The following is a 20290-nucleotide window of genomic DNA, read 5'->3' on the forward strand; positions in this document are numbered from 1 at the left end:
TTAAAGACTAAAAATCAAAATTGAGATATTTATAGCCACTCCACTGGTTGGTTGGGACTACTATGGTCTACGTAAATGTCGATCAACTTGTACAACGCTGGTTGATTGCAGACTAATATTCAATAATCGACCAAACTACATTGGATTGTCTACTGCTCGAGTATTGGAGTGGTAGAGATCTCTCTATTATCATATTAAAGGCATTCATGATGGTGATTATGTTTACATTTGTGACTACAATGCATTACAATATACAGAGTTGGGATTGAAGTTCCAAAAATCGAAGTTCGTTATTAGAATTTATCAGTGGAAGGAGACGTCTATGTTGGAAGTAGAGCGCTTCCTACTCTTCTTAATGTCACCATCAATACTTTCGAGGTACTTTTTTTTTCATACAAAAACTATCAGATTTATGTAATTTTTAGTTAAATTTGAGAGTGTTATTATTTGCTTGTTATGGTAGAACATTTTGGGATTGTTTCGTCTTGCACCTTCGAAGAAAAGAGAGATTCAAATTCTCAAAAATGTTAGTGGGATTGTGAAACCCTCAAGGTATGTACTTCTGTGATTCATGCATTGTTTTTACAATTTAATTTATAACTTATTGAATTTTGGTGTGGTAATTGTCAGAATGACACTCCTTTTGGGTCCACCGGGTTCTGGAAAAACAACATTGCTTCTTGCACTTGCAGGAAAATTTGATCCCAATTTAAGGGTTTGTTCCTTTTTTTAGTACTTTTTCTAACTCAATATAGTTATATTGTAAATTTTGTGACAATTAAGTGAGATATGTTTTTGCATGTGAATAGGCTTCTGGGAAAATCACTTATTGTGGCCATGAGCTAAATGAATTCATTGCTGCAAAAACTTGCGCTTATATTGGTCAGCATGACATTCACTATGGAGAAGTTACAGTGAGAGAGACATTGGATTTTTCATCACGTTGTTTAGGTGTTGGCAATAGGTATAAAATGTTGATGGAACTCTCAAGAAGGGAGAGAGAAGCTGGAATCAAACCAGACCCTGAAATTGATGCTTTCATGAAGGCTACTGCATTATCAGGCCAAAAAACCGGTTTTGTAACTGATTATGTTCTCAAGGTTTGTATTCTGATTCTATCTCTGACATATTTGAGCTTAATTGTTGAAATAAGCACTTATGAAGCTGATTAGAAAAATATATTGAAACAAATTATTACATGTCTATAAGCTATTCTAAGCTTATTTTTATGGTAGCTTATTAAAACAGTTTGACTTTTTTATCTTCTTTTAAAAATTGTTTATAGATAAGCACTGATATGATAAGAAATTATGCTACGAAAGGTGAACTGCATTGTTTATCCAAACTTATCCACTTTTGTAAAAGCTGAACTTTATCATGTTAACAGATGCTTGGATTGGATACTTGTGCTGACATTATGGTTGGTGATCAAATGAGAAGGGGTATTTCTGGAGGACAAAAGAAGCGAGTAACAACAGGTTAATCAGCAATCTGAGCTTATTAAACATTTAATCTCACACTTTTGATAAATAAATTAACTCATAAACGCATTTGTAGTTATTTATGAATCTGTACTAATTGCTTTTGTTGTATCTTGAAGGGGAAATGCTTGTAGGACCAGCAAAAGCACTTTTTATGGATGAAATATCAACAGGATTGGATAGTTTAACCACTTTTCAAATATGCAAGTTCATGAGACAAATGGTTCATATAATGGATGTAACTGCATTCATTTCTCTTTTACAACCAGCGCCCGAGACATTTGAACTCTTTTACAACGTGCTAGAGTTCTTTGAATACACAGGTTTTAGGTGTCCGGATAGAAAAGGTGTCGCTGATTTCTTACAAGAAGTAACATCCAAAAAAGATCAAGAACAATACTGGTCTAGAAAAGATGAACCTTATAGATATGTTTCAGTTCCTGAGTTTGTTGATTCTTTTAGTTCATTTCATATTGGAGAGCAGCTTGGGACAGAGCTTATGGTTCCCTATAATAAGAGTCAAACTCACCCAGATGCATTAGTGAAAGAGAAATATGGAATTTCAAATTGGGAACTATTTATGGCGTGCTTCTCAAAAGAATGGCTTCTTATGAAGAGGAATGCTTTTGTTTATGTGTTCAAAACAATACAAATAACAATCATGGCTATTATTACTTTTACTGTGTTCTTTAAAACAAAAATGCCGGTTGGAACTGTTCAAGATGGACAAAAATTCTACGGTGTATTATTCTTTACACTGATAAATGTGATATTTAATGGGATGGAAGAACTAGCAATGACAGTTTCGAGGCTTCCTGTTTTCTACAAACAAAGGGATTTCAAGTTTTACCATGCATTGGCATTTGGATTACCTATATGGATTCTTAGGATCCCTATCTCCTTTTTGGAATCATTGATATGGATTGTCCTTACATATTATACTGTTGGGTTTGCTCCTTCTGCTAGCAGGTAATATGAGCTTACTTTTATAAACTTCCTTAAGAGATACTTCAAATTGAAGGCGTGTCCTTAATCCAACTTGCGCAGGTATTATATACTGACACAGCAAGGTGTCAGAAATGGACACATATGTAGATACATTCATTTACTTCCGTTTTATCAAATTATAACCAATTAGGCATCTATGTCTGTGTTAGTGCATCGGTGATCTTGGTTTCAACAATTTTTAGAAAATAGAATAATAATTTATTGTCTATATGATCAGATTTTTTCGACAGTTCTTGGCATTGTTTGGCATTCATCAGATGTCTCTCTCCTTATTTCGGTTTGTCGCTGTAGTTGGTAGAACACTAGTTGTTGCTAGTTCATTAGCTACAATGATAATGCAAGTGGTATTTGTGCTAGGAGGGTTCATTATTGCCAAAGGTAATGAATTGATTGATAATTAATGGCTTTTTTCATACAACACTCTCACACACTATGCACTGATAACTTGCGCTAGCTAAAGTTTGAACAAATACTGATTGCTACATATTATCTTTCATTCTTGTAGATGCCATTAAGCCATGGATGATTTGGGGCTACTATATATCTCCTATAATGTATGGCCAGAATGCCATAGCAATTAATGAATTCTTAGACAAAAGATGGAGTCAAGTAAGAATTTCATATTCCCGTTTTGTTTCCCACTGCCTTAATATACTTTCAAGAAACAAACACATTTGTGTCCAGTGTTTTATTACAGCTATTACATATGATATGAACTTTAAGAATTGTTAAATTTCATTCGTCTTTTTTCATTTGCAGCCAAATACAGACACAAGAATCGATGCACCGACAGTTGGAAAAGTACTTCTCAAATCCAGAGGCCTGTATACTGAAGATTATTGGTATTGGATATGCATTGGAGCCTTGGTTGGGTTTTCTCTTCTCTTCAATATTTTCTTCATTATTGCATTAACTTATTTGAATCGTAAGTTACATATTCTTTTGATTGTCAACGCCTATAATTCAATAGTTTTTCACGGCTGCTAAACAGTTATTAAACTTCAGCGTTAGGTGATTCGAAAGCAGTCACTGCAAATGAAGATGACAAGAATGAAAGTTCATCCTCTAGAAACCATCCCGTTGAAGGTTCTTGTCTATCTACTAGTATAACTCCCTCTTTATAATTTCTTGGGTGATTCTAAGTGTATCTCATTATCATCTATAGAAGTGTGTGTATAACTAATTACTTAGCAGCATTAATTATTTTTCATAAAAATGTTTTAGTTGGTTAGTTGCAGCAGTTCTAGATAGATTTGAGTGCTTCAAAATTTTCAATACAAGTCCTTTTTCTTCATTTTGCAGCAATGTTTTCAGGAAACTTTAGTTGTTCAAATTTCTCTTTTTTGATCAATAGTTGCAAATAGTTCTCATGTATTCAATGGAAATATGTTATTTAACACTGCTAAATCTTTCTGATTTAAAACAGGTACCAACATGGAAGTAAAAAATTCTTCAGATACTATGAATTCATCAGACCATGAACCGAAACGAGGATTGGTTCTACCATTTCAACCTCTTTCAATGGCATTCAATCATATAAACTACTATGTAGACATGCCAGCAGTGAGTCTATTAATTATGTAAACTACCATTTTGAACTAAGTAGAAGCTTAACATTCACTAGTGTATAAATATGAATTTTTCTTGTTTTTCACTTCGATCATGTAACCTCTTTGGATTTTTCGCTGAATATATAAGCTTATGTTTTATGACATCAGAAAATGAAGAGTCAAGGAGTCAATGAGAATAAACTTCAACTACTACAAGATGTTAGTGGTGCTTTTAGACCAGGAATATTAACAGCACTTGTAGGTGTTAGCGGTGCTGGAAAGACAACCCTCATGGATGTTTTAGCAGGAAGAAAAACAGGTGGATATATTGAAGGAAATATCCGCATATCAGGTTACCAAAAGAACCAAACAACATTCACTCGAATAAGCGGTTACTGCGAACAGAACGATATTCATTCTCCGTATGTTACTATCTATGAATCATTATTGTTTTCGGCATGGCTTCGTCTTCCTTCAGATGTAAAGACACAAACTCGAAAGGTGTGTTGGTACAAGCTTTGTCATCTTAAGTCTATGATGAAATTCTTTTTCGATACAAATTTGGTTTCATTTTTTATTTCTATTGCTGATGTAGATGTTTGTGGAAGAAGTTATGGAGTTGGTAGAGCTTAAACCACTTAGAGATGCTCTTGTGGGCCTTCCAGGTGTGGATGGTCTGTCAACTGAACATAGGAAAAGGCTTACTATTGCTGTGGAACTGGTTGCCAACCCTTCAATCATTTTCATGGATGAGCCAACTTCAGGCCTTGATGCTAGAGCCGCTGCTATCGTCATGCGAACCGTGAGAAACACGGTAGACACGGGGAGAACAGTTGTGTGCACAATTCATCAACCAAGCATAGACATTTTTGAAGCTTTTGATGAGGCAAGTCTAGACTTTAGAGTTTCTATGTTATTTATTTCCTTGGTTGACTATCATTGAATATCTTCAAATTTGATTTCTTTGTTACTATAGCTATTGCTGATGAAAAGAGGAGGACAGGTTATCTATGCCGGACCTCTCGGTCGCCATTCACATAAGCTTGTAGAATATTTCGAAGTGAGTATTGAAAATGTTAAAGGTTTTGCATGTCTGCCATTTTGAAGTGTTTATTATAGATCTTAATGACTTCATCAATGTGCACAAACTTCAGGCTATCTCAGGGGTACAAAAACTCAAGGATGGTTATAATCCGGCCACATGGATGCTTGAGGTCAGCTCTGCTTCAGTTGAAGCTCAATTAGATGTAGATTTTGCAGACATTTATAACAACTCTACCCTTTACGAGTAAGCTTTTTTTTTGTTGTAAATATGTTTGCTTAAGTTGCAAGCAACAACATTTTTAGCTTTATAAATCTTGTTTTCTTTGTACTCTCTCTAGGAGGAATCAAGAACTTATAAAGGAGCTCAGTACTCCTGCACCAGATTCGAAGGACTTGTATTTCCCAACCAAATATTCACAATCATTTTTTGTTCAATTCAAAGCTAACTTTTGGAAACAAAATTTGTCCTACTGGAGATACTCTCAATATAATGCCGTCCGATTTTTCATGACCATACTCACTGGAGTATTGTTTGGTCTAATATTTTGGAAGCAAGCCAAAAAGACGTAAGTCATAAAAATGCATATTCATTTAATTTTTCCTTAGCAATGGTTTCTTCTGTTTTCTAACAACTTATGTTTCACTTCATTAATATATTCACTTTAATTTTTGCCAAACCAAAATTTTGGCAGAAAAACACAACAAGATTTATTGAATCTTTTGGGTGGCATGTACTCTGCCGTGCTTTTTCTTGGTCCAATGAACTCTTCAATGGTGCAACCAGTTGTTTCGATTACAAGAACTGTCTTATATCGAGAAAGAGCAGCGGGGTTGTATTCTGCATTACCCTATGCATTTGGTCAGGTATAAAAGTAAAGCAAGAGTGATCCTATTGACTTGCGAAAGTATCTTCTATTATTACTTGTGCAGGAAAGTTCCTGCAATCCTTAAAAACAGGAAAAAAAATAATTTTTTTCTCATATTCACATGTCCTAATAAATTTCTATACTAAAAGCAATTCTTTGATGATGCAGGTGGCAGTTGAGACAATCTATAATGCAATTCAAACAGCCATTTTCGCACTTATCCTTTACCCCATGATTGGTTTTGAATGGAAGGTGGCAAACTTCTTATGGTTTTATTAATACATTCTAATGAGTTTTATCTACTTCACATTGTATGGAATGATGCTTGTCGCAATAACACCAGACGAAGTTGTTGCTTCCATTTGCATGACCTTCTTTACAGGTTTTTGGAACTTATTCTCTGGCTTCATGATTCCTAGGATGGTATGTCATCTACCTTTTTGAGAACTTGATTTTTTGATTTAAAGTGCATTGAAATGTTTTTAATATCGGAACTTACATATATTTACTTTCTTCTATATAATTTATATAGAAAATTCCTATATGGTGGAGATGGTACTATTGGGCTTCTCCTGTTGCATGGACACTATATGGCCTTATAACTTCACAATTAGGTGACAAAAATACAGAAATCGTGATACCAGGAGCTGGAAGCATGGAACTGAAGGAATTCTTGAAACAAAGTTGGGGTTATGATCATGATTTCCTTCCACAAGTTGTTGTTGCTCATATAGGATGGGCTGTCCTCTTTGCATTTGTCTTTGCCTTTGGCATCAAATTCTTCAACTTCCAAAAGAGATAGAATCATACAATAGATATCAGCTTAAAATAAAAAACTATTGAATAGCATACCATAGAATCATACCAGGATTGGAAGTATTAAAAAAGAAAAACATTATCAAATTTAATGTCATCAATCCTTTATTTTATTTTTTTTTGGTATTAAGGAGGGCCGAGGCCCAAACAACAAAGAAAAACTACAAAGGAATAATTCTAGCAACACAAACAAGACTTTGATCCTTCTTCAAGGAGTTAAGCATCCAAGCAGACACCTCAAGAAGAACTTGATATCTCCATTCAATTTCATCAATCCTTTATTGATTAGCATTGTTTCAACACATATCTAATCATTTTAGACGTGTGAGATCTCTAAAAAAAAACGTGTGAGATCTTTAAAAAAAAAGTATAAAGTTTGTTGAAAGAAAAGACTTTTTTAAAAACCTTATCCGAGATACGACTATCAGAAATCAATTCAAAGATTGTCAAAACAAATAAAATTATCATTTTTTGAGATTTGCTGAATTTTCTAACACGTATTATAGGAGTGTTATACAAGTCACATAACATCATGATATCCAATTCATAGAAGTGTTTTTGCGTCATAGTTAATTTTTTTTAATAGAACAACAAATATCAGTTTGATATAAACTATTCATAATTTATAAAATCGGAATCTTAATTTTTTTTGTACATCTCATCAATTTTTTTTCAGGACAATTTGTGTCATTTCATTTTTTTGATAAACATTTGTGTCGTTTCATATATTTTCTACCATGTCGTTATCAAACAATCTTTCAAAATTTTATCCTATTTTTTCTTCTTCTTTACCACGTCTTTTTTCCTATTCAACTATCATTTCTACTTCTAAGGGATAATTTTTTTCTCATATACAATGTTATAAATTAGAATTGATCGGAAAGAATGGATTTATGGTATGTTGCAGTGGTTTGCGGTTTTGGATACAGTGGTGAGGGGCTGATCCTGTAAAATTAGTATTCAGTAAGAGACTAAAAATGAAGTTTGATTGGAAAAGTATTTGAATACTTGTTAAGTGGCTTTTCTCTTTAAAAAAATGGAGATGGTTGATGATTGCATGTGCGTGGAACAGTGTGGGATGTTGCTAGCTGATGTATTTATCTGGATTGTTAGCACGACATTCACGTGAGAAGGAGAGTCTCGCGCACGTTATATACATTGAACAGGTTTAGAGATTGTGTGGGATGTTGCTAGCTGATGTATTTATCTGGATTGTTAGCACGACATTCACGTGAGAAGGACAGTCTCGCGCACGTTATATACATAGAACAGGTTTAGAGATTGTGTGGGATGTTGCTAGCTGATGTATTTATCTGGATTGTTAGCACGACATTCACGTGAGAAGGAGAGTCTCGCGCACGTTATATAGATTGAACAGGTTTAGAGATTTATCTTCGAAAACTTCCCTTAATTTGAAAACAAAGATTAATTCCGAAATGCGTCTGCGAACAAATCCTAAAACATATTCCAAAATGCATTTCCGAATTAAATTTTAAAATAGTGGTGTGTCCGAAAGTATCTCTCTGAACTCATAAGGCATTCTTATTTTTTCACCAAAGATTTAAAAGAACATACAAAAATGAAAGAAGAAATTGTAAAATAAAAAAGTTGTTCAATCTAATATGGACTTCTAATAAATGGTCTAAAAAAAATAATAATGATGCTTGTCCATTTATCTTCTATTTCTATATAAATTTTATTATATTAATTATTTTTGGAGAAATGATCAATTTTCATCGATGGTAGTGTGGTAAATAATTGAAAAGTTTAATTTTAATGGACTAAAGCAAACTGGTAGATTCATTGTATTCTCACTGTTTCCACTTGCATGTTATAATGACATCATATTATTTCAAATATAGTTATTTTACTACAATTTTTTTTTTCAAAACAGTTTTCTAAGATACAATTTAATACTAAAAAAGCAAAAGTGATTTAAATTTTTCTCATATTTATAGTGGCATACAGTGAGTTTCTAGAAGATTGATCTTCCTAAATGTTGGTAGACGATAGTCAAAAGGCAAAATGACATCTATAGCAACGTCTTCATTGGCAGCGATAAACGCAATATATATACTACTCTTTCTCATTTAACTCTCATTTCAAGCACTTTGGAAACGAAAGAAAAAACTAATTTCAAAACGGTTTTTTATTGGAATGTGCTAGGGCAACTGCATCATTGTCACTTATCTCAAACAATTCAAATTCTATGTTTTCATATGTAATTTGTATCATATTTTAGCAAATCGACAACACATCAATGATATAGTTATTTTGGATCTGCTCATTCTTCAGGATCTTCTCATGAATAGGCTTAGGAGGACGTTTAGGAGACTCTGGTGTCATGACAGGGTGTGACACGAAATAGAACCAAATCATGTAACCAATGGCATAATGCAAATGACTTGTGGCTGACATACTCTGATAGTTTTCTACTAGATGACTGTCGTAATCCGCCAGTATGTCATCAAAAATGTCTTAGGAAGATGCTTATAAGAGCACTAACAAAGAGGATCTCAAAATGATCTGCACAAATCCTAATTGACGATGCATTACTCTGGCATATACATATACATCAAATTAGTCCCACAAGTTAGTCATCAGGAATAATATGAAATGGGATCGATGACAATAGTCTCCCGGTGAGTGACGTACGGTGTCCAATCAATATCATCATGTTGAGTCCTGTCAATATACACACAGAATGGTCGCACAACACCATTCCCTCTACGTGGACAATAAAGACAAGCATGTGGATAATCCTCGGTATACCCTAGCACACGATCAAACACGTGTATGCGGTGAAATTAGGATAGGATCCATCCCTAAAAATGAATAAGAAAAAAAACATTAGTAACAAATGTAAAAAAATGTTGTTTTTAAACTAATAGTGACTAAGGAAATTATCGTCAAAGGGTGTAGGAGCCTGTCACTTGCTTTGTTATCCAAAGTGAACCTTCGCTCAACTTGGACTACAAGTATACCAAGCATACGACCCCCCCCCCCCCCCGCCCGATTTCACTCGTGAATGACTGACAAGTCGATGGAATACTTAACGTATGCCACATCTACGTAGGTTGCACTTTTGTCCACAAACATGGACGTGTCCACCAAGAATAGAAGGAAACACCTCAAATCACACTCTCGGTGATAGGTAAAATGTAGTTCATTGTCGGCGGCTTCCTCGTCCAACTCCAAGTTTTGTTCATAAAGCTCCATCAAGTATGAAAATTTAGCATGAACACCTCTGGTGTTTCACACTGCGTCAGGGAATCCATTGGGCCAACTCCCAAATAAATGACCATCATCCATTAGGCCTCATCTCGCTTGATCCTTGAATGATCAAGTAACTTCCCCCTGATGGGAAGGTGTAGAAGGCAAACGATGTCTTCTTGTGTAATTATCATCTCGCCAATGAGGAAGTGGAAGGATGGCGTTTCTTTAAGTCATATGTCACCAAAAGTCCCTTGCATGCCATGACTGATGGTCTTGTACCTGGAAGAACACAGCCCGGCAAGACCAGAGTATCTGATGACACTTTAGAACTACTCATCCTTAAGCTGAGAAAGGTTGTGAATCTTTCAACGGTGGTGAACACATTTCAAACAATCGCATTCCTGTTAATAAGAAAACCTAACAATATCAGTCACATTAAATTTGGTTAAAATAGAAAAATAAAAATCGTCAACAAATATACCTCTTCAGCCCAAACATGTTAAGCCCAAACACGTAGAGCAACATGGTCTATATAGGATATAAGTAATGAGGTATCAATGGGCCCTCCTAGATAAGGGTCTGCAAGTGGAAGAACACCATCATGTGCATCAGAAACTTCCTTCTAGCGTATGTGAGCAAGAGAGGCTTGATTAGGGGAGATATGAGCAAGGGAGACATGCCCATGGGATAAGGACCCCTGTGATAGGCAGCTCCTAGAACTCTGACTTGGTCATTTTGAAGTCGAACCCTCTCGCGGCGAACGAATGCGTGTTGGGTTTCACGTCAAAGTCTCATTCGACAATTGTTGTTCACCGCCATTTTCCTTAAGAAAAAAACGAGCAAAAGACACTAGTTTGCAATTCTACAATAGAAATGACCCAATTCGGAGATGCATCTCTGAGAATAAGAAATAACCCAATTCGAAGATGCATCATCGAAAAAACTCGTGTTTTGCTTCAATGGTAGAAGCAATTTCTACATTTTCCCTAACGATTCAAAATGCAACCAAATCAAAGTGCATATTTGTAACATTACCTATTTCGAATTCTAATACACCATTCAAAAATTTTAAAAAATGACAAACTTATTCAAAAAACTGTTGATGAGGATGAACAATGTTGAATGTAGTATATAGAGTGAGTCGGGATTGGAAAGATTGAAGTAGATGTACTTTTGTTACTTGAAAAGTAGACTTGCACAAGGTTGCTTACGAGCTCCAATGAAGGATGAAAAATATTCAGAAAATAAAGAAGGAGAAGATAGAGGGTTTGATGCGAGTTATATACATTGAGCAGGTTTATAGATTTATCCCTGAAAACTTCCCTTAATTTAAAAACAAAAATTAATTTGAAAATACATTATAAACAAACCCTTAAAAACATTCAAAAATACATTTCCGAATTAAATTTTAAGATAATGGTGTATCCAAAAATATTTCTACGAATTTATAGAATATTTTTTATTTTTCGTCAAAGATATAGACAAATATATAAAAATGAAAAAAGAAATTGCAAAAAATAAAAAGTTGTTCAACCCAATATGAACTTCTAATAAATAGTCTAAAAAAAGAATAATAATGCTTGTCCATTTATCTTCTATTTCTATATAAATTTAATTATATTAAACTTTTTTGGAAAAAATAATTAATTTTCATCAATGCTAATGGTAAATAATGGAAAAGTTTAAATTTTAATGGACTAAAGCAAACAGGTAGATTCATTGTATTCTCACTGTTTCCACTTGAACGTTATAATGACACCATAATATTTCGTACATATTTTTTTCCTATATAAATTTATTTTTCCAAAAACAATTTCCTAGAATACAATTTAATACTAAAAAAAGCAAAAGTAATTTAAATTTTTCTCCTTATATTTTTAGTGGCCTACAATGGATTTCTAGAAGCTTGATCTTCCTAATTGTTGGTAGAGTGTAGTCAAAAGGCAAAATCACGTTTATATAGCAACGTCTTCAATGGCAGCAATAAACTCATTATATATACTACACTTTCTCGTTTAACTCTCATTTCAATTTTCAAGCACTTTGCATAACGAAAGAAAAAAGTCATTTCGAAACGGTTCTTTACTTTTGAGCGTATGAGAAAAGGTGCAATGAATCACGTTAATGAAGATGGAAAAGATGTGCATGGTGAAGTTGATAGTTTACGTGACAAGAAAATATTATTGGATAGTATTCTCGAGAGTGTTGAACAAGACAATGATAAATTCCTCCGCAAGATTAGAGACAGACAAGACAGGTTTGTTACAGTGTTTTTTATTGATTTTCGCATTAATAGCATTCATTCATGATGCTGATTGTGTTTACATTTGTGACTATCAATACAGAGTTGGGATTGAAATTCCGAAAATTGAAGTTCGTTATGAGGATTTATCAGTGGAAGGAGATGTGCATGTTGGAAGTAGAGCGCTTCCTACTCTTCTTAATGTCACTATCAATACTTTAGAGGTAGTTCAACTTGATCAGATTTAACTGTTTGTGTAATTTTAAGGTTTTATTGCCTGATTCGTTTGTTTCTTTGCATGGTAGAGTGTTCTTGGATGGTTTCATCTTGCACCGTCCAAGAAAAGAGAGATTCAGATTCTCAAAAATGTCAGTGGGATTGTGAAACCCTCAAGGTATGTACTTCTGTGATTCATGCATTGTTTTTGCATTTTAATTATAATTTATTTAATTTGGTGTGATAATTTCAGAATGACACTCCTTTTGGGTCCACCGGGTTCTGGAAAAACAACATTGCTTCTTGCACTTGCAGGAAAACTTGATCCCAATTTAAGGGTTTGTTGCAAATTTAAATTTATTACTTTTTTAAATAAGTTTAGTTAAACACCGCCTTTTTATTTTTTTCAAATTGTAAATTTTGTGACAATCAAGTTTTGGATGTGAATAGGCTTCTGGGAAAGTCACTTACTGCGGTCATGAGCTAAATGAATTCGTTGCTACGAAAACTTGTGCTTATATTGGTCAGCATGACCTTCACTATGGAGAAGTTACTGTGAGAGAGACATTGGATTTTTCGTCACGCTGTTTAGGTGTTGGCAATAGGTATGAAACGTTAATGGAACTTTCAAGAAGGGAGAGAGAAGCTGGAATCAACCCAGACCCTGAGATTGATGCTTTCATGAAGGCTACTGCAATTTCAGGCCAAAAAACCAGTTTTGTAACGGATTACGTTCTCAAGGTTTGTGCCTCCCCTTCTATCTTGGACATATTTGGATTGACTTATAAACAGTCAGACTTCTTTTTAATCTTATTTTAAAAATAGCTTATAGATAAGCACTTTTATGATAGGTGACTATGTTATGAAAGACTAGTTAATTTGTTTATCCAAACTTATGCACTTTTGTAAAAGCTGAATTTTATTATGTTAATAGATGCTTGGATTGGATATTTGTGCTGACATTATGGTTGGCAATGAAATGAGAAGGGGTATCTCCGGAGGACAAAAGAAGCGAGTAACAACAGGTTCTATTCTTTTTTAATACATTCTTAACCGACAATCTACGTTTATTAAACATTTAATCTTACACTTTTGATAAATAAATTAAGTCAAAACAACATTTGTACTTATTTATGAATCTGTACTGATTGATTTTGTTGGAACTTGTAGGGGAAATGCTGGTAGGACCAGCAAAAGCACTTTTTATGGATGAAATTTCAACTGGATTGGATAGTTCAACTACTTTTCAAATATGCAAGTTCATGAGACAAACGGTTCATATAATGGATGTAACTGCGCTCATTTCTCTTTTACAACCAGCACCTGAAACATTTGAACTCTTTGACGATATTATCCTGCTTTCAGAAGGTCAAATTGTCTACCAAGGTCCACGCGAAAATGTGCTAGAGTTCTTTGAAACCACAGGTTTTAGGTGTCCAGATAGAAAAGGTGTCGCTGATTTCTTACAAGAAGTAACATCCAAAAAAGATCAAGAACAATACTGGTCTAGAAGAGATGAACCTTATAGATATGTTTCAGTTCCTGAGTTTGTTGATTCTTTTAGTTCATTCCATATTGGAGAGAAGCTTGTGTCTGAGCTTAAGGTTCCTTATAATAAGAAACAAACTCACCCAGATGCTTTAGTGAAAGAAAAATATGGTATTTCAAATTCGGAACTATTTAAGGCATGTGTCGCTAAAGAATGGCTTCTTCTGAAGAGGAATGCTTTTGTTTATGTCTTCAAAATAGCACAGATAACAATCATGGCTATTATTACTTTTACTGTGTTCTTTAGAACAAAAATGCCGGTTGGAACGGTTCAAGATGGACAAAAATTCTATGGTGCACTATTCTTTACACTGATAAATGTGATGTTTAACGGGTTGTCAGAGCTAGGCATGACAATTTTTAGGCTTCCTGTTTTCTACAAACAAAGAGATTTCAAGTTTTTCCCTGCATGGGCATTTGGGTTACCTTTAGCAATTCTTAGGATCCCTATCTCCTTTCTGGAAACATGGATATGGATTCTTCTTACATATTTTACAATTGGGTTTGCTCCTTCTGCTAGCAGGTAATATGAGTTTACTTGTATCAACTATATATGATATATATATCAGCAACCATTTTTCTTAGGAGACACTTCAAATTGAAGGCAGGTCTGGTGTCCATCTGGTTTCCAACCTGCGTCTAGATTAGATATTGACACAACAAGGTGTCGGACACAGACACATATATAGTTACATTCATTTACTTCCCTTTTATCAAATTATAAACAATTAGGTATATGTGTCCTGTTAGTACATCAATATATTTTGGCTTCAACATTTTTTAGAAAATATAATAATAATTTCTTGTCTATATGATCAGATTTTTCCGACAATTCTTGGCATTGTTTGCCGTTCATCAGATGTCGCTCTCCTTATTTCGATTTATCGCTGTAGTTGGTAGAACAGTAGTTGTTGCTAGTTCATTAGCTACAATGGTATTGCAAGTGATATTTGTGCTAGGAGGGTTCATTATTGCCAAAGGTAATTGATTGATTGATAATTGATGGCTTTTTCTTACAACACTAGCATACACTACGCACTGATAACTTGCGCTAGCTATAGTTTGAACAAATATTGATTGCTATAGATTCTCTTTCCTTCTTGTAGAGGCCATTAAGCCATGGATGGTTTGGGGCTACTATATATCTCCTATAATGTATGGCCAGAATGCCATAACAATTAATGAATTCTTAGACAAAAGATGGAGTCAAGTAAGAATCAATATTCCCATTTTGTTTGTAACTTCTATCATTATTGCTATTATATATGATATGAACATTTAGCATTGTCAAATATCCTCTCTTTTTATCTTTTGCAGCCAAATACAGACACAAGAATTGATGCACCAACAGTAGGAACAGTACTTCTCAAAGCCAGAGGCTTGTATACTGAACATTATTGGTATTGGATATGCATTGGAGCGTTGGTTGGGTTTACTATTCTCTTCAACATTCTCTTCCTTCTCGCATTAACTTATTTGAATCGTAAGTTATAAACTTTCTTTTGATTTTCCATGTCTATAGTTCAATAGTTTTTTGATGGGTTCTAAATAGTTATAATATTACACCAAAATTTCAGCTTTTAGTGATTCGAAAGCAGTCGTTGAGGATGAAGACCACAAGAAGAATAGAAGTTCGTCCTCTAGAAAACATCCCCTTGAAGGTTTGAATCTATATTCTTTTATATTTAATAACTTCTTTGTGATCATACATGTATCTTATTGTTTAAGAACAGGTATCGACATGGCAGTAAGAAATTCTTCGGATACTATGAATTCATCAAACCATGAATCTAAAAGAGGGATGGTTCTACCATTTCAACCTCTTTCAATGACATTCAATCATATAAACTACTATGTAGACATGCCAGCAGTAAGTCTCTCAATTCTAACTAAGCATACCATTTTTCTATGTTATTGGACTATTTAACCTCACTAATTATGTTTTATGACTTTTATCACATCAGGAAATGCAGAGTCAAGGAGTCAACAAGGATAAACTTCAACTATTACAAGATGTCAGCGGTGCTTTTAGACCAGGAATATTAACAGCACTTGTAGGTGTTAGCGGTGCTGGAAAGACAACCCTTATGGATGTATTAGCTGGAAGAAAAACAAGTGGATACATTGAAGGAAGTATCAGCATATCAGGTTACCAAAAGAACCAAACAACATTCGCTCGAATAAGCGGTTACTGTGAACAGAACGATATTCATTCTCCACATGTTACTGTCTATGAATCACTACTGTTTTCGGCGTGGCTTCGTCTTCCTTCAGATGTAAAGACACAAACTCGAAAGGTGTGTTGGTACAAGCTTGATCAACTTAAGTCTCTGATGAATTTTTTTTTTTCAATACATAGTTTTAATTTCTATTGCTGATGTAGATGTTTGTCGAAGAAGTTATGGAGTTAGTAGAGCTTAAACCACTTAGAGATGCTCTTGTGGGGCTTCCTGGCGTGGATGGTCTATCAACAGAACAAAGGAAAAGGCTTACTATTGCTGTGGAACTGGTTGCCAACCCTTCAATCATCTTCATGGATGAACCAACTTCGGGCCTCGATGCTAGAGCCGCTGCTATCGTTATGCGTACCGTGAGAAACACAGTAGACACAGGGAGAACTGTTGTATGCACAATTCATCAACCAAGCATAGACATTTTTGAAGCTTTTGACGAGGCAAGTCTAGACTCTCTAGACTCAAGAGTTTCAATGTTATTTATTTCCTTGGTTGAGTATTATTGAATATATTCAACTTTGATTTCTTTGCTACTCTAGCTATTGTTGATGAAAAGAGGAGGACAGGTTATCTATGCCGGACCTCTTGGTCGCCATTCACATAAGCTTGTAGAATATTTCGAAGTGAGTATTGAAAATGTTAAAGGTTTTGCATGTCTGCCATTTTGAAGTGTTTATTATAGATCTTAATAACTTCATCAATGTACACAAACTTCAGGCTATCTCAGGGGTACAGAAAATCAAGGATGGTTATAATCCGGCCACGTGGATGCTTGAGGTCAGCTCCGCTTCAGTTGAGGCTCAATTAGATGTAGATTTTGCACACATTTATAACAACTCTACCCTTTACCGGTAAGTGTTTTTTGTTATAACTATGTTTGCTTAAGTTACAAGCGACAATACTTCTAGCTTTATAAATCTTGTTTTCTTTGTACTTCCTTTAGGAGGAACCAAGAACTGATAAAAGAGCTCAGTACTCCTGCACCACATTCGAAAGACTTGTTCTTCCCAACCAAATATTCGCAATCATTTTTTGTTCAATGCAAAGCTAACTTTTGGAAACAAAATCTGTCCTACTGGAGACATTCTCAATATAATGCTGTCCGATTTTTCATGACCATACTCGTTGCACTATTGTTTGGTCTAATATTTTGGCAGAAAGGCAAAAAGTAGTAAGTCCTAAAAATGCATATTCATTCAATTTTTCCTCTAACAAATTAAATTTCATTTCATTAATATATTCACTTAAATTTTTGCTTAACAAATATTTTGGCAGCAAAACACAACAAGATTTACTGAATCTTTTGGGAGCCATGTACGCCGCCATGCTTTTTCTTGGCACAATGAATTCTTCAGCAGTGCAGCCAGTTGTATCTATTGCAAGAACAGTCTTATATCGAGAAAGAGCGGCAGGATTATATTCTGCATTACCCTATGCATTTGGTCAGGTATAAAAACAAAGGAAGAGTTATCCGGTTGACTTTTCTAACAAATTCCATTTTGTTTTATCGTTGGAGATATACTAATAGCAATTAATTGATAATGCAGGTGGCTGTTGAGACGATTTATAATGCAATTCAAACAGCCGTATTCACAATAATCCTTTACCCCATGATTGGCTTTGAATGGAAGGTGGCAAACTTGTTATCGTTTTATTACTACAATTTAATGAGTTTTATCTACTTCACATTGTATGGAATGATGCTCGTTGCAATAACACCAGACGAAATTGTTGCTTCCATTCTAATGGGTTTCTTTATGAATTTTTGGAACTTATTCTCTGGCTTCGTCATTCCTGTGAAGGTACGCCGTCTTCCTTTTGACTTGTGATTCATATTTTCATAATGTAAATGATACTAATGCATTTATGTCCTTTTAAGATGGAAACTAACATACATTTACTTTCTCGGTATGATATACAGCAAATTCCTATATGGTGGAGATGGTACTATTGGGCTTCTCCTATTGCATGGACACTATATGGCCTTATAACCTCACAACTAGGTGACAAAAATACAGAAATAGAGATACCAGGAGCAGGAAGCATGGACCTGAAGGATTTCTTGAAACAAAGTTGGGGTTATAATCATGATTTCCTTCCACAAGTTGCTGTTGCTCATATAGGATGGGCTGTTCTCTTTGCATTTGTCTTTGCCTTTGGCATCAAATTCTTCAACTTCCAGAAAAGATAGTATCAGGAAAACCATTTCTACTTCAGTTTAAAAATTATGTTAAGTTTTCTTATTGGTGTTTTGTATTTATTTCAATCTTTTTGAAAGGAACAAGACTGGTAGATTTGTTAGCAAAATATGGTGAAGTTACTAAAAATATTAAGAACAGTGATCAGGATTCAATTTTCCTAAGCCAATTTTGGAATGAATTATTCACACTTCAAGGCATGGTTTTGAACAAATCCTTTTGAAACAATTTATGTCACTCATCATGAGAATAATTTTAGTTTAAGTATCTTTGAAATCTATTTTGCCTATATGAAGCTAGGCTGTAAAGGTTGTTATTAGATTCCCTAGTAGTGGCATAAATTAGGGAGGTATTTGATAGAAACCGGTATCAATGGGATATATAACTGAATAATAAGTATTTATTTTAGAATAAACTGTGGAGAAAGATTCTGAATCAGAGTTGGCAGCACATATATACAGACTGTATTGATAATAAAATGCTGACAGAAAATTATAGACACATTCTTACCAAGATTAGCGAGTTTGGTTCCCTCCCTATTTAATAACCCTTAGTAAAATTCTCAATGTCCATCCTTCTTATTACACTTTGCCTAACAGTACTCTCCCCCAAAGGAGTCACATTGTCCTCAAGGTGAAATGAAGGAACTTGTTCCTTTATTGTTTCAACTGATTCTCATGTAGCTTCAAAACTGGGCAGATCCTTCCATTATATGAGCACTTCTGCAGGACCACTAGTCTTTGAGAAAATGGGGTGTTTCACTTAGAACGTGTTTTGGTGTACAATAGGTGATTGAGTATGGAACAAAGTTTTATTAGAGTTTGAAGAAGAAATAGTGATATGATAATGAGTGAAGCATACATGCAAGATGGTGTTTTATTTATTTTCCCGCTTGATAAATCTAAACCTGCACTTCCAAATTATTCACTTAGTTGTGAAATACATGCAAGGAGGTTTGTCTGTCAAATTTCTGGTTGATAAATTCAGAACTCCATTTACGAATTATTCACTAAATCGTGGAATGAACAAAATTATTGTAGGGGTTAATCCAGAAATACACTTCTAAACAGGTTTTTTTGGGGAAATGGGGTGTCTAACTTAGAACGTGTTTTGGTGTACAATAAGTGATTAAGTATGGAGGGATGTTTTGATATGGTTTGAAGAAGAAATGGAGGTATGATTATGAGTGAATCATATATGTAAGGTGATGTTTTATTCAATTTCCTACTTGACAAATCTAAAATTGCACTTTTGAATTATTCACTTAGATGTGAAATACATATAAAGTAGTATGTTTATCAATTTCAATTTCTGCTTGACAAATTCAAAACAGGCTTTTGAGTTATTCACTAAATTGTGAAACAAACAAAAATCATTATAAGTGTTAATCTGAAGATACACTTCCAGACTTGTTTTTAGAAAAATGGGAGTGCCTCAAGTAAAATGTATTTTGGTGTAATATATATATTTTTGATTTACTTGGTGGCTCTAAAAGAAAGGTAGAGGAAGTTGTAAATAGTAAATCATTTTGAAAAGAAAAAGAATTTCAAATTATAAGTCACTTTATAATTCTAATATTAATGATTTTTTCCTTAATTAATATTAATGTAGAATACTAATGTAAATTTATACCTAATTTTTATTTCTCATACAAAATTAATTGTCTTATTTAAACGGTGTGAAATGCCTAAAGCATTTATCAATTGGGACGGATAAAGTCTTTGAGAGAAAAAAAGTTGTCTCATTAGAATTAGGATGTGAATTCAATACTACTATATAATAAATTATAAATAAATTTTACTTTTTAAACTTTATTGAATAATTGATATATTTAGTTTTATACATAGACTGGATTCAATAAATGCTTATGG

The 20290-nt window shown here is 34.1% G+C and overlaps 1 protein-coding gene and 1 pseudogene across 2 annotated transcripts; both read left to right on the plus strand.

Moving 5' to 3' along the window:
- Positions 1–309: 309 nt before the first annotated feature.
- Positions 310–6947, plus strand: LOC131610986 (ABC transporter G family member 39-like; annotated as a pseudogene).
- Positions 6948–11926: 4979 nt separating this feature from the next.
- On the plus strand, positions 11927–18937 carry LOC131610987 (ABC transporter G family member 39-like). 2 transcript variants are annotated; one of them, XM_058883095.1, is made up of 20 exons: positions 11927–12238; positions 12327–12447; positions 12529–12617; positions 12693–12777; positions 12890–13180; positions 13374–13464; positions 13610–14510; positions 14807–14967; positions 15094–15197; positions 15305–15470; positions 15565–15648; positions 15721–15857; positions 15952–16284; positions 16371–16661; positions 16761–16844; positions 16939–17072; positions 17165–17392; positions 17497–17668; positions 17769–18023; positions 18143–18935. In XM_058883095.1, exons 1-20 carry the CDS (start codon positions 12078–12080, stop codon positions 18410–18412), a joined length of 4158 nt encoding a protein of 1385 aa, XP_058739078.1. In that variant the 5' UTR covers positions 11927–12077; the 3' UTR covers positions 18413–18935. The 2 variants fall into 2 exon arrangements, with proteins under 2 accessions (XP_058739078.1, XP_058739079.1); XM_058883096.1 differs by having other exon boundaries at positions 12037–12238; positions 15565–15857; positions 18143–18937.
- Positions 18938–20290: the final 1353 nt, after the last annotated feature.

Source organism: Vicia villosa, linkage group LG6 (assembly GCF_029867415.1).
Source record: "Vicia villosa cultivar HV-30 ecotype Madison, WI linkage group LG6, Vvil1.0, whole genome shotgun sequence".
In the NCBI taxonomy this organism is placed as follows: domain Eukaryota; kingdom Viridiplantae; phylum Streptophyta; class Magnoliopsida; order Fabales; family Fabaceae; genus Vicia; species Vicia villosa.

Bases quoted from the DNA above. Each gene is read 5' to 3' on its own strand.
- LOC131610987 (XM_058883096.1), top strand. From the start codon at position 12,078: ATGAGAAAAGGTGCAATGAATCACGTTAATGAAGATGGAAAAGATGTG. The intron at 14,511-14,806 runs GTAATATGAGTT...CTATATGATCAG, and splicing joins TTTGCTCCTTCTGCTAGCAG to ATTTTTCCGACAATTCTTGG. The intron at 15,858-15,951 runs GTAAGTCTCTCA...TTATCACATCAG, and splicing joins ACTATGTAGACATGCCAGCA to GAAATGCAGAGTCAAGGAGT.